The sequence below is a fragment of the Piliocolobus tephrosceles genome, chromosome 16 (genome assembly GCF_002776525.5).
Source record: "Piliocolobus tephrosceles isolate RC106 chromosome 16, ASM277652v3, whole genome shotgun sequence".
Taxonomy (NCBI): domain Eukaryota; kingdom Metazoa; phylum Chordata; class Mammalia; order Primates; family Cercopithecidae; genus Piliocolobus; species Piliocolobus tephrosceles.
In genome coordinates, this window is record NC_045449.1 from 69,915,589 (window position 1) to 69,930,806 (window position 15,218).

Consider the following 15,218-nt stretch of genomic DNA (forward strand, 5'->3'; position numbering starts at 1 on the left):
GGAGGCCATGCTCTGTCGCCGCTGAGGCTGGAGTGCAGAGGCGCAATCTCACTTCAAGCTCCGCCTCCTGGGTTCACGCCATTCTCCTGCCCCAGCCTCCTGAGTAGCTGGGACTACAGGCGCCTGCCACCATGCCTGGATAATTTTTTGTATTTTTAGTAGCGATGGGGTTTCACCGTGTTAGCCAGGATGGTCTCGATCTCCTGACCTCGTGATCTGCCCACCTCGGCCTCCCAAAGGCTGGGATTGCAGGTGTGAACCACCACGCCCGGCCCATAAAAACTTCTTAATACAATATTCAAGGCTCTTCAGATATGAACCCAATTTGTCTTTCTAGCCTCAACTCCATCCAGCATCCCTCACAGTCCAATCCTTATTGACTACTCACCACTCTGAGCACCAAAAGCACACTTTTGCATCTTTATACTTCCCTGTATTGCTTATTAATTAATTCTGCTTCAGACACCTCTCCTCATCTCCCCTACCTAGGAAATCCTACTTATCCCTCCAGGTTAAAGGAGTCACCTCCCAGAAGCCCCTACCCTGGAGAGAGGGCATCCCCAGTGCTCTGTGCTCCAGGGACACTCTGGTCCTCTCTCGTAGAACCTATTACAGTCCCTCGCAGTGGGGGCACATCAGTTGCCCCACCCTGCAGCAAGCATCTTCAGGTCAGGGGTCCTGTCTTTTCATCTCTGCATTCCTAGTTCCCAGCATAGTATCTGACTCATAAATATTTGTTGAATGAATGAATAGCACCAGGACTAACAGAATCATGTTCTCTTTTTTGCCACAAAGCTCTATATATGCAAAACTGTATGTCACAAATGGATATACTCTCAAGTTCCTTTAAATAACTTGCTCTTCCTGACACATGTGATAAAAGGGTTCAATTTACAGAAACTGGATTTGAGTACAACTTTTGGTATATCTGTACTAGAGAAAGAAGAAAAGTACATAGTATGCATCTTATTTCTTTTCTTTCGAGACTGCATCTCAGTCTATCACCCAGGCTGGAGTACAGTGGTGCGATCTCAGCTCACTGAAACCTCTGCATCCTGGGTTCAAGCAATTATCTTGCCCCACCTCCCGAGTAGCTGGGATTACAGGCACCCGCCACCATGCCCAGCTAATTTTCGTATTTTTAGTAGAGGCAGGATTTCACCATGTTGGCCAGGCTGGTCTTGATCTCCTGACCTCAGGTGATCCACCTGCCTTGGCCTCCCAAAGTGCTGGGATCACAGGCGTGAGCCACCGTGCCCAATCTCCTTCCTTCCTCCCTCCTTTCCTCTCTCTCTTCCTTTTTCTCTTCTCTTCTCTCTTCTCTTTCTTTTTTTTTTTTTTTTTGACAGGGTCATGCTCTGTCGCCCAGGCTAGAATGCAGTGGCACAATCGTGGCTCACTGCAGCTTTGACCTCCTGGGCTCAAGCAATCCTCTAGCCTCAGCCACCCAAGTAGCCAGGAATATAGGTGTGTACCACCACTCCTGGCCTCAAATGATCCTCCCACCTCAGCCTCCCAAAGTGCTGGGAATAGGGATAAGCCACCATGACTGGCACATTTTAGTTCCTTTTTTTTTTTTTTTTTTTGAGACAGAGTCTCGCTCTGTCTCTCAGGCTGGAGTGCAGTGGCGCGATCTCCGCTCACTGCAAGCTCCATCGCCTCCCAGGTTCACACCATTCTCCTGCCTCAGCCTCCCGAGAAGCTGGGACTACAGGCGCCCGCCACCACGCCCGGCTAATTTTTTTGTATTTTTAGTAGAGACGGGGTTTCACCGTGTTCGCCAGGATGGTCTCGATCTCCTGACCTCGTGATCCGCCCGCCCTGGCCTCCCAAAGTGCTGGGATTACAGGCGTGAGCCACTGCGCCCGGCCTTTAGTTCTTAAAGTAATGCCAGTGGCTGAGTGCTGTAGCTCAGCCCTTTGGGAGGCCGAGGCGGGTGGATCATGAGGTCCAGAGATTGAGACCATCCTGGTCAAGATGGTGAAACCCCATCTTTACTAAAAATACAAAAATTAGCTGAGCGTGGTGGAGCGTGCCTGTAGTCCCAGCTACTCCGGAGGCTGAAGCAGGAGAATCGCTTGAACCTGGGAGGCAGAGGTTGCAGTGAGCCAAGATTGTGCCACTGCACTCTAGCCTGGCGACAGAGCAGGACTCCATCTCTAAATAAATGAATAAATAAACAAAAATAATAATGCCAGCTGTGTAGCCCTGGTTGCAGGGAGCACGAGGAAGAAGAAACTGTGTCAATGAGGCCCAGCTACAGAACACACAAGAGGATACAGACTATTAGGAGCTAGGCTGAAACTCAACTACTTTCCTTATAAAATGAGAGGAGCGGGCTGGGTGCGGTGGCTCAAGCCTGTAATCCCAGCACTTTGGGAGGCCGAGATGGGCGGATCACGAGGTCAGGAGATCGAGACCATCCTGGCTAACACGGTGAAACCTCGTCTCTACTAAAAAATACAAAAAACTAGCCGGGCAAGGTGGCGGGCACCTGTAGTCCCAGCTACTTGGGAGGCTGAGGCGGGAGAATGGCATAAACCTGGGCGGCGGAGCTTGCAGTGAGCTGAGATCCGGCCACTGCACTCCAGCCTGGGAGACAGAGTGAGACTCCGTCTCAAAAATGAATGAATGAATGAATGAATGAATGAATGAATGAATGAATGAATGAATAAATAAAATAAAACGAGAGGAGCGCTTTGAACTTCTGTCTACAAAAGGCAGGTAGAGGTGGGGCACAGTGGCTCATAGCTATAATCCCAGCACTCTGGGAGGCCAAGGCAGGAAGACTACTTGAGCAAAGGAGTTAGAGATCAGCCTGGGCTATACAGTAAGACATTCTACCTATAAAATTTTTTTTTTAAAAAGCCAGGCATGGTGTGTGCTTGTAGTCCCAGCTACTGGAGAATCTGAGGTGGGAGGATCACTTAAGCCTAGGAAGTCGAGGCTGCAGTGAGCTATAGTTGTGCCACTGCACCTCAGCTTGGGCAACAGGGCAAGATCTTGTTTCAAAAGGAAAAAAAAGGGCAGGTAGGAGTCAAGGCATTACTTGACTAATTTCTAAGCCTCTAATAACTTGAGAGTTTTGGCAGTAATTATCCCAACAAAACAAGATCTAACTCAATAAAGGAGCAGAAAAGCAACACCAGTTCTTCCACCACCTAGGAAGGGAAGGGATGGTCTTTATTGAACATTTTAAAACTGATTTACAGACATGTTAGTTCCTCTATATAGGGGACCAGAGCAGAAAGACCTTCAGAAGCCCAATTTACTACTTAAGACAGTATTTAAAAACCAGTGAAGAGGCTGGGCAAGGTGGCTCATGCCTGTAATCCTAGCACTTTGGGAGGCCGAGGCAGGTGGACTGCCTGAGGTCAGAAGTTCGAGACCAGCCTGGAACAAAATAGTGAAACTCTGTCTCTACTAAAAATACATAAAATTACCTGGACATGTTGGTTCACTCTTGTTGCCCAGGCTAGAGTGCAATGGTGTGATCTCAGGATCTCGGCTCACTGCAATCGGCTCACTGCAATTGGCTCACTCCAGCCTGGACAACAAGAGTGAACCTTGCCTCAAAAAACAAACAAACAAAACAGTGAAGATCCCTCTACCTAGAACGACAAGTAGCTGTAGAAAGAACCAACTGGAAAAGTACCAAGTATAGCTAACATTGCTGCATGCTGCTTTTTGTCCAGCAATTCCAAGGAATCTTCCAAGCATTACATTATCTTAAAGTCAGAACTATCTCCATGTTACAAGCAGGTAATTTGAGTGCCTGAGTGATATGTTTGCCAAGGTTGCAAAGAGTTTAATGGTAAGATATAAATAAAACTTGCAATCTAGATTCCAACTCTCTTCCACCATCTTTCTGTATATTCATACACTCTAGTTTCTTTATACATATATAGCAAACCTGCAGGTTGTGCACCCTAGAACATAAAGTACAATAAAAATAAATAAATTAATTAAATAACTGATAAAAAAATTTGACCCTTAAGACTTGATAATAAATTTGGCTTTGGGCCGGGCTTGGTGGCTCACACCTGCAATCCCAAAACTTTGGAAGGCTGAGGCAGGAGGACTGCTTGAAGCTAGGAGATTGAGATCAGTCTGGGCAATAAAGCAAAACCCTGTCTCTACAAAAAAATTTTAAAAATTAGGCCAGTGTAGTAGCATGCACCTTTATTCCCCGCTACTCAGGAGACTGAGGCAGGCAGATCATTTGAGCCCAGGAGTTTGAGGCTGCAGTGAGTTATGATCATGTTACTGCACTCCAGCCTGGACGACAGAGCAAGACCCTATCTCTAGAGGAAAAAAAAAATTGGCTTTGATGGATTATCGTAAGTGGTAGATCTGTAGTGCGAAGTACAGCTCAGTCAAATGATACACTTTTTAGTCTGCTCATTCAGAAATGACAGGAAATTGCAGAAGTCAGGAAGTCTATGGCATTTATACCTTAATATAACAATTAACTTTAACATATTTCACTGCCCATATTCATTCTCTCTGCAAAGAGGAGCCGCTCTTGCTGCATGCTGCTGGATGGCTTTAAAAGGTTGTTCTCTTTCTTGTTCCCCTGTAACCTAACACTCTGGTGCTGACAGCCAAGATCTTTTGCTAGAGAGTCGAAGTCAGCTGTTTAGAACTCAAGCTACATGTCAATCTTCAATCTCTGGGCCTTCCCCTAAACAAGAATGTTGTGCAGTAATGGCAAAACCCAGAGGTCAACTCAGCAGATGGAATTACACATGGAAAACGAACTCTGAAGAGGCGCTCCAAGAGAACACATCACTGCCACTCATCTACTTTTATTCATTTATTTATTTATTGAGACAGGTTCTTGTTCTGTTGCCCAGGCTGCAGTGATCATAGCTCACTGAAGCCTTGGCATCTTGGGCTCAAGCAATCCTCCCACCTCAGCCTCCTGAGTAGCTAGGACTAGAGGCATGCACCACCATGCCTGGCTAATTTTTTTTATTTTATATTTTGTAGAGATGAGAGTCTCGCTATGTTGCCCTGGCTGGTTTTCAATTTCTAGTCTCAAGAGATCCACGGACCTCAGCCTCTTGAGCAGCTGGCACTACAGGCGTGAGCCACTGTGCTGGCCTCATTCCACTTTCAGATATCAATATTTCAGAAATTGCACTTGAAGATCTACACAATGGACTCACAAATAGGTTGTGGGCAGAGTTCCTGAGTACACCTGGCCTAATCAGCCAAAATGGCAGAGCGGTTCAGGCTCTGAAGCCAGACGGCTAGGTTCCAATCCTGATCCCTGACAGGCTGTGCAGTCTTTAAACTCTGTGTGCCACATGTTCTTCACCTGTTGAACGAGGACCTTTCTCATTATGATGTGAGGACAAAATGAGATAACACAGATGAAAAGCTTAGAACAATCAGCCCTGGCAAAAACTAGGTGTTCAAATGTTAGCCATTATTATTATTATCAAATAACCTATGGGGAAAAGAAAAGAGAAACATACTGCATTTATTCTCTATACTATATTTTTATGTAGCTATATGAAGTTACTTTGATTTGCTTTCCTAATATAAGATTATGTCTTTTAAAAACATTCGCCAGCGCAGTGGCTCACACCTGTAATCCTAGCACTTTGGGAGGCCGAGACGGTGGATCACCTGAGGTCAGGAGTTCAAGATCAACCTGGCCAACATGGTGAAACCCCATCTCTATTAAAAAAAATACAAAAATTAGCCAGGTGTGGTGGCAGGAGCCTGCAATCCTAGCTACTCGGGATGCTGAGGCAGGAAAATCGCTTGAGCCTGGGAGACTGTGGTTGCAGTGAGCCAAGATTGTGCCACCACACTCCAGCTTGGGCAACAGAGTGAGACTCTGTCTCAAAAAAAAAAAAAAAAAAAAAAAATTCATTTGCTCTGTGCAACATTAAGCATACTTAATGATTACTACATAAAAGCAACAACAAAAACTCCAATGTTTATGTTCCTTTTTTTTTTTTAAGTGACATTTACTGATTGATTGATTAAGATGGGGGTCTTGCTATGTTGCTCAAACTGGACTCGAATTCTCCTGGGCTCAGGTGATCCTCCCATCTCAGCCTCAGCCTCCTGAGTAGCTGGGACCATAGGCACGTGCCACTGTGCCCAACTTGATCTTCTTTGGGAAAAAGCCTCAACTTTAAGGTCAAGGCTGCTACCCAGCATTTTAGGAAGAGCTCAGACATTCATAGGTCGGCACAGGCAAACTTGGGAAAAGTTTGCCAGACAGCATAAATTGCAAGCTGAACATAAAGTAGAATTTACTTCAAGCTTGTACAACCTGCGGCCCAAGGGTAGACAGCTTTTAATGTGGCCCAAAAGAAACTCGTAAACTTTCTTAAAACATTATAAGATTTTTTTGCAATTTATTTTTTTTTAAGCTCGTCAGCCATTGTTACTGCTAGTGTATTTCGTGTGTGGCCCAATGTGACAATTCCTCTTTTTCCAATGTGGCCCAAGGAACCCAAAAGATTGGACATCCCTGATTTACTTATATTTATATCATCTTTATGGACTGAGAAGGCCAAAAATTTTTTAAATATATAAACTATCTTTACATCAGATGAAAGGAAAAAGAAACAGATGCAAACATCAAGTTCATGTTATTAATAGAAGAAAGGGCTATTTTCGGTTTTGTTTTTGTTTTTTTGAGATGGAGTCTCACTCTGTCACCCAGGGTGGAGTGGAGTGGAGTGATCTCGGCTCACTGCACGCTCTACCTCCTGGGTTCAAGCAATTCTCCTGCCTCAGCCTCCCGAGTAGCTGGGACTACAGGCGCACACCACCATGCCCAGCTAATTTTTGTATTTTTAGTAGAGGTGGGGTTTCACCGTGTTAGCCAGGATGGTCTCAATCTCTTGACCTTGGTTTTTTTTTTTTTTTTGAGACGGAGTCTCGCTCTGTTGCCCGGGCTGGAGTGCAGTGGCCGGATCTCAGCTCACTACAAGCTCCGCCTCCCGGGTTCACGCCATTCTCCGGCCTCAGCCTCGCGAGTAGCTGGGACTATAGGCGCCCGCCACCTCGCCTGGCTAGTTTTGTTTTATTTTTTAGTAGAGACGGGGTTTCACCGTGTTAGCCAGGATGGTCTCGATCTCCTGACCTCGTGATCCGCCCGTCTGGGCCTCCCAAAGTGCTGGGATTACAGGCTTGAGCCACCGTGCCCGGCCTTGACCTTGTTTTTTTAAACAGAGTCTCACTCTATCCCCTAGGCTGGAATGCAGTGGGGCAACCTCAGCTCACTGCAACCTCCACCTCCCGGGTTCAAGCGATTCTCCTGCTTTAGTCTCTGAAGCAGCTGGGATTACAGGGGTGTGCCACCACCCCGGGCTAATTTTTGTGTTTTTAGTAGAGATGGGGTTTCACCATGTTGGCCAGGCTGGTCTCAAGCTCCCAACCTCAGGTGATCTGTCCGCCTCGGCCTCCCAAAGTGCTGGGATTATAGGCGTAAGCCACCGCGCCCAGCCCACCTTTCCCATCAGGCCAGACTGGTTTCCTTATTTGTTCCAGGGAAGAACAAACCATGCTCATTTCAGCTCTCTATCCACAACACCTATCACAGTACCTGACACACAGTAGTTGCTTGGTAAATGTTTGTCAGTTCAACAACTTGCTCTTAGGCCTGTGCTGTGCTGTACCCCTGGAAAGGCCTCATCCAACCCACCATTTTTCAAAGGCCAGTTCAACTCCCCGCACCTCTTCCCAGCATAACACTGAAGCAACCTGCCCTTGCCATTGTCTTCTCCCACTCTCAATTCCCACCAAATTCAATCACTTCTGATCTTTATTGTTATTTAAACATTTCCTGTTTCTGTGTTTTGTCTGCTCCACCAAACTGGGAGTTTCTTGAGGAAGGCAGAATATTTCAAGGCAGTGAGGAGCACTGGAAAGATTATTGATCTGTGACCAGGCAAACCTAGTTATATGACTTTGAGAAAAATGTATATAAAACCCTTAGAACAGTGCTTAGAACATGGTGTGCACTTCCTAGCTTCTATCATTATTCATCTCTCCGAACACCTCAGTTCACTTGCTTATAAAATGAAGTGATAGCCAGGCGCGGTGGCTCCCACCTGTAATCCCAGCACTTTGGGAGGCTGAGGTGGGTGGATCACGAGGACAGGAGATTGAGACCATCCTGGCTAAAAAATGGTGAAACTCGTCTCTACTAAAAATACAAAAAAATTAGCTGGGCATGGTGGTGGGCGCCTGTAGTCCCAGCTACTTGGGAGGCTGAGGCAGGAGAATGGCATGAACCTGGGAGAAAGAGCTTGCAGTGAGCCGAGATCGCGCCACTGCACTCCAGCCTGGGCAAGAGTTCGAGATTCTGTCTCAAAAAAAAAAAAAAAACGGGGGAGTGGTAAGTCCTTTGTCAAGTGGTCTTCATATGGAACAGGGGTCTCCAGGACCTTCCTAGCACACAGTAGCCACTCAATAGCCATCTGGCAGCTATTATTACAAAGCCTCCTGCTGGATGCAGGGAAGGTGCTCAATAGAAGTTTATGAGATGAACTGAAGGAACAACTGAGAGAAATGTATTATCTTAGCAACTCACATATCAAGAGAAAAACTTTCAGTCATTCATTCAACAATCATTTATTAAGGGCTTAACATTACATGCCAGGCTTTGTTCTAGGTTTGGAATACTACAGAAAAAACAGTTCTTGCCTTAGGAAACTTACATTCTAAAGGGGGAGGCAGACAATAAGCAGAGAAAGAGACAAATCAATAAAAGGTTGGTGTTAAGTGCTGTGAATTAAAAAAAAAAAGGTAAGCCCTTGGAAAAGGGCTGCCTGAAGAGGTGGCATTTAGGGAGAGATCTGGATCCTCAAGAAAGCTTAATTTGTGAGACTCATCCTCTCCCTCACAAGACACCAGGAGCTCTTCCAGTCCTCTAGCAACAAGAGACCCCATACAACCAAGGAGGCTGCAGTTTGCCTTCTAGTGCATCTCTCTCAACTCAGACCAAGCTACAAACTGCTGAATAAGCAACTGCAAACGTATTTTTGTTACACTTTTTGAATTGGCCACTTAAGCTCCAAGTGGGAGTAAACTGATTACAGCCATACCGCAACTGGTCTGTTCCCCAGAAAGTTCAGATCGCTGTTCTCTCCAAACAGGTAACCTTCAGGATGAGCTGAGTCAAACTTCTCTCCTCCCATAATAAAGTGGCTGGCAAAATAGCTTCCTAGAGAAGAACAAACAGAAAAAAATCAAACAAGCAGAAAACCATCAACCTAAATCTAGTAAAAAAAAAAAAAAAAAAAAGCTGATTTTTTAAAATGTTAACCTTTTGGGACGTGCGTGGTGGCTCACACCTGTAATCCCAGCACTTTGAGAGGCTGAGGCAGGCAGATCACCTGAGATCAGGAGTTTGAGACCAGCCTGGCCAACATGGCAAAATCCTGTCTCTGCTAAAAATGTAAAAATTAGCTGGGTGTGGTGGCACATGCCTGTAATCCCAGCTACTCAGGAAGCTGAGGCAGGAGGATGGCTTGAACCCGGGAGACAGAGATGCAGTGAGCTGAGATCCTACCACTGCACTCCAGTCTGGACAACAGAGTAAGACTCCATTTCAAAAAAACAAAAACAAAAAAGTTAACCCTCTGAATGAATAATTAGAGCAATTTCTAATCCCAAGAGTGTTTTCTATTTCTGATTTGGGACAATGGCACAAAATAAGTAAAATCATAGCAGGGAAAACCCAAGATACCAAACATAGAATAGATCACTGTTTTCCTTTTAACATTCTTAATTGAATTCTTCTAATGATCTGTTTAAAATACCTCCAGCCAAAAGACCAAAAGGTCCTATAATGCACAATAATGATCATATATATATTTTGGTTCCTGATTTTTGTCTTTAAATTTGAAGCAGTTATTCCATGTACTAAAGAATCTCAGCTACAGGTATCAGCATATACATACACTGTGATATTGTAAAATATATGTTTGATCTTCAACCCTATTTCCTGGAACACAACTCTTAAAATCTTTGGAATATCCAGGCGGGCGCGGTGGCTAATGCCTGTAATCCCAGCACTTTGGGAGGCCGAGGGGGGCGGATCACTTGAGGCCAGGAGTTAGAGACCAGTCTGGCCAACATGGTGAAACCCCGTCTCTACTAAAAATACAGGAATTAGGCCGGGCGCGGTGGCTTAAGACTGTAATCCCAGCACTTTGGGAGGCCAAAACGGGCGGATCACAAGGTCAGGAGATCGAGACCATCCTGGCTAATATGGAGAAACCCCGTCTCTACTAAAAAAAAATACAAAAACTAGCCGGGCGAGGTGGCGGCGCCTGTAGTCCCAGCTTCTCAGTAGGCTGAGGCGGAAGAATGGCATAAACCTGGGAGGTGGAGCTTGCAGTGAGCTGAGATCCGGCCACTGCACTCCAGCCCGGGAGACAGAGTGAGACTCCGTCTCAAAAAAAAAAAAAAAAAATTAGCCAGGTGTGGTGGCACGCATCTGCAGTCCCAGGTACTCAGGAGGCTGAGGCAGGAGAATCACTTGAACCCGGAAGGCGGAGGCTGCAGTGAGCCGAGATCACGCCACTATACTCCAGCCTAGGTGACAGAGCGAGACTCCATCTCAAAAAAAAAAAAAAAATCCTTGGAATACCCAAAGTAATGTCTTTTTTTTGTCTTTACATATGCTAATAGATTAACCAGTGCCTGGCAGCCCTTAGGTAGCGTCAGGATGGGTGCTTGTCACTGGAAAGAAAAGGCAGGATTAGAGGGTTGGGACTTTCAACCTATCCCCCAACCACTGAAGAAGGGAGAGGAGCTGAAAGTTAAGCTGATCATCAATGTCCAGTGATGTAATCAATCATGCTATATAATGAAGCTTCCATAAATATCCAAAGGAGTGGGTTTGAAGAGCTTCCAAACGGGAATACTTGGCAGTTTCTGGAGGGTAACGTGCCCAGAGACGGCATAGAAGCTCTGTGCCCCTTCCCACATAACCTCACCCTATGTATCTCTCTCTGTATCCTTTGTAATATCCTTGATTATAAACTCATAAATGTGTTTCCCTAGTTCTGTGAGTCTCTCTAGCAAGTTAATCAAACCCAAGGAGGGGGTTATGGGAATCCTGCTTTCTGGCTGGTTAGTCGGGAGCACAGGTACAACAACCTGGGGCTTGCAATGGGCATCAGAAGCCGGGGGCAGTCTTGTGAGATTGCACCTTCAACCTGTGGGACTGGACACTATCTTCAAGTAGTATCAGAATTGAAATGAATTGGAGGACACCCATCTGGTGTCCTCTGCAGAACTGAGTGGTTGCTGGTGAAGAGAATCCCCACACATTTTGCTGACCAGAGGTCACAAAAGTTTTCTGTGCTGCTTGGGCTGTGAGTGTATAGAAGAAACTGAGTTTTTTCCTATATCCACAGACACATACATTTCTTTGCCTAGATTTTCATAAGCCAGCTTATACCTACACACAGAAGTCTCAGTTCCCACCTACCACTACTGCTATACCTCCATAATCTTCTATGATGAAGGTTCTTCACACTTTAACTTGCTGCAAAACATGATTGTTTCATAGGAAAATATGAATTGAAATAATACAGCTATCCCTGGCTTTCCCTACCAATGACTACACAGACTATGGTGTAAAATAAGGGGACAATTTAATGCTATGAAAGAAGGCTACACACATACCCTCTCCACCTCAAATTCATTAACAGTGCTAATTGCCAGAACTGTTGGGACATCAGTCCTGGCAGGGCCCCTCTGCCCCTTCTTAACCAGCCATGAGGCAGAAATATTTTCAGTACAATATAATAATCAAATGAAATCAGCAGTCAGGGGCCAAAATTCCCATCAGCCTCATCCAGACAAACCAAGGAACTGACAGGATATGATGGAACTGAGAAGTCACCAAAGTAGGCTTAGGTTATGCTGAAAATTCCATCTGGGAATCCGTTTGAAGTTTGATGATTAAATGAATGCCTCTCAGCCCTGATTTCTATTATCTAATTCTCCCATGAAGGTAAGCTGTCCAAAGTAAAGGACGTAGCCCATAATATACCTTTATCAATACTCTCATATACCCCATTTCTGAAATTAATACCAGGAACTTATTAAGTGGCAAAAGGCTTGGCCAGGCGCGGTGGCTCACGCCTGTAATCCCTGCACTTTGGGAGGCGGAGGTGGGCAGATCACGAGATCAGGAGATCACGACCATCCTGGCTAACACGGTGAAACCCTGTCTTTACTAAAAAAAAAAAAAAAGGAAAATACAAAAAATTAGCCGGGCGTGGTGGCGGGCCCCTGTAGAGGCTGAGGCAGGAGAATGGCATGAACCCGGGAGGCCAGGCTTGCAGTGAGCCGAGATCGTGCCACTGCACTCCAGCCTGGGGCACAGAGCGAGACTCCCTCTCAAAAAAAAAAAAAAAAAAAAAAAAAGGCTTGCTTACATATAATACAGTGAGGATATACACAAACTCCCTAAATCAGTTGCAATTTTTGTTGAAGATGTGTAGCAGGCAGGGTGTGATGGGTCTTACCTGTAATCCTAAAACTCTGGATGGCTGAGGCCTCCTGATTGCTTTAGGCCAGGAGCTCAAGACCAGCTCGGGCAACTTAGCAAACTTAGCAAGACCTTGTCTCTACTAAAAACAAACAACAAAAAAAATTTAAAATACAGAAATTAGTTGGGCATGGTAGCACGTGCCTGTAGTTCTAGCTACTCAGAAGGCTGAGGCAGAAGGGTCGCTTGAGTTCAGGAGTTCAAGGTTACAGCAAGCTATGATTGCCACTGCACTCCAGCCTGGGTGACAGAGTGAGACCCTAAGGAAAAAAAAAAAAAGAAAAGAAAAAAGGAAAAAAAGATTTATAGCAAACTGAAAAAAAAAAAGGAGATCCAGTACTTTGAGCCTGTGGAGAAGCCATAGGAAGGAAGGAAGACAGAGAAGAAAATTCTAGCAAAAACTGAACCAAACATTGATTTTTTAAAACTTTCCACACAAGAAGCTTTAGTCTAGAAACATCTATTAAACAAAACAATATGGATAAAATCACTCACCACAAAGTGAGGCAACTATTGAATTAAACAAGCAGAAAAACATTCTTTGAGAGTAATAATGCAGCCCAAACCAAAGCAATCACTGAGGAACTCCTGAAAGTCACCCATCAAAACTTAAAAAGACAAAGGGCAGCCATCTGCAGTGATACAGCAGTGGAATTCATCATTTAGGAAAGCTTAGTTATTAATTATTTATGTCTTGCACTTGCTAGCCCTATTTTCCAAATGCATAATTTATGGAAGGGGAGGTACCTAGTTGCCTTAAGTAGAAGCAGCAATCCCAAATAATTTAAGTCATTTACTGATGAACTTTAATAAGCTATATTTTCTATGCATCAGGAATTATACATTTATCATATATTAGGTAAAACTGGAAAAGTTAAAGATGTTACATGGATGGATGGCTTGCCCAAATCATGAATAAAGGGGAGAAGAGAGTTTGATGTCTGGAGTTGTCTAGGTTGACCTCAGTGTGGGATCACTGAATTTCCAGTACTTGTGAGGGCTCAGGGGAGGGATCTGGGGCAGTAAAAATCCACGGGTGATTGGCTTAGAGGTGGCCGTGATTGAACCTAGTGAGAGAGGATGACTAATGATTTGGGGGCTAAATTTTAGAGTTAAAGCAGGCAACAGGGTTCGATTAGAAATGACCTTGTATGCCATAATATTAAAAGAAAAGAAATGACCACAAAAGATGTGTAGAGCTAATTGTAGTTTTGCCTTGCATTAAAATCAAGAATAGTCTGGGTGTGGTGGCTCCCACCTGTAATCCCAGCACTTTGGGAAGCCAAGGTGGGAGGATCACTTGAGCCCAGGAGCTCAAGACCAGCCTAGGCAACATGGTGAGGCTCTGTCTCTGTGTATTTAAAAATACTACTACTACTACTACTACTACTACTACTAATAATAATAATAATATGGTATATTCAGTCAGTAGAGTATTATGAAGCCATTCAAAGTGGTGTTGTAAATCTATACCTACTGACATTAAAAATGTTCACAATATATTACAATTACACCCTCATCTCTACAAAAAAATTAAAAAATTAGCTGGGTATGATGGCCCAAGCCTGTGGTCCCAGCTACTCAATAGGCTGAGGTGGGAGGATCACTTGAGCCCAGGAGGTTAGGCCTGCAATGAGCCATGATTGCACCATTACATTCCAGCCTGGGTAAAAGAGCAACACACCCTGTCAAAAAAAAAAAAAAAAAAAACCCACAAAAGCTATATCAGTTGTATCCTTCTAACTGGGAATGATTTCCTCAAAATCACATAGTTGGCAAAACTGTTCTTACTTTTACTTAAAATTAGCTTGAACACCTGTTCAATTACTCATTTAATAATTCTTTGGCAATATTAATTTCTAAACTTTTGGTTATTAAGGGGAAGATGCATAAAATGTGCAAGATTGTATGAATTAAAAAGAGCTCCCCAAACCTTCATCTATTTTTTATTTGTTTGTTTTTGTTTTTCTGTAGAGATGGGGTTTCACCATGTTGGCCAGGCTGGTCTCAAACTCCGGGGTCAAGAGATCTGCCCGCCTCAGCCCCCAGAGTGCTGGGATTACAGGTGTGAGCCACTGAGCCCAGCCATCCTCATCTGTTAAAAGGAAAAATAAATTTATTTGTATTTTACTTTATAACCAAAAATTTGCTTTTTTCTTCCTTTGAAATGAACTCCTGTAGCAACTTGCTTTCATTTAGACAAGTGAGAGAAGCAAATCAGTCTTTTTCAGACTGAATAAAGCTTTCCATTTGCTCAGTCTTTCTAGAGGAACAAATTGGTGCACAACTATGTACAGCTACTAGATCATCAGATACCAACACCAAACACATCAACAGTCCCCAAATAAGATGACTGCTAGATAACTTATGCATAGTTTTACTTTTTTTTTTTGAGACGGAGTCTTGCTCTGTCCCCCAGGCTGGAGTGCAGTGGCCGGATCTCAGCTCACTGCAAGCTCCGCCTCCCGGGTTTACGCCATTCTCCTGCCTCAGCCTCCCGAGTAGCTGGACTACAAACGCTCGCCACCTCGCCCGGCTAGTATTTTTTGTATTTTTTAGTAGAGATGGGGTTTCACCATGTTAGCCAGGATGGTCTCGATCTCTTGACCTTGTGATCCACCCGTCTCGGCCTCCCAAAGTGCTGGGATTACAGGATTGAGCCATCGCGCCCTGC

General features: G+C 44.6%; 1 protein-coding gene across 3 annotated transcripts in view; it reads right to left on the reverse strand.

Moving 5' to 3' along the window:
- RNF157 (ring finger protein 157) overlaps positions 1 to 12,627 on the reverse strand; it is a 73,421-nt gene extending 60,794 nt beyond the window's left edge. For 2 of the 3 annotated variants that reach the window (XM_026456784.1, XM_026456786.1), the window contains exons 1-2: positions 12,522 to 12,627; positions 9,081 to 9,199 (exon numbers count right to left, since the gene is read on the reverse strand). In XM_026456784.1, the coding sequence (XP_026312569.1) occupies positions 9,081 to 9,173 (93 nt within the window). In that variant the 5' untranslated portion in view covers positions 9,174 to 9,199; positions 12,522 to 12,627. Of the gene's footprint in view, positions 1 to 9,080; positions 9,200 to 12,521 lie in introns of those variants that run through there. The other variant, XM_026456785.1, reaches the window with a different exon arrangement.
- Positions 12,628 to 15,218: the final 2,591 nt, after the last annotated feature.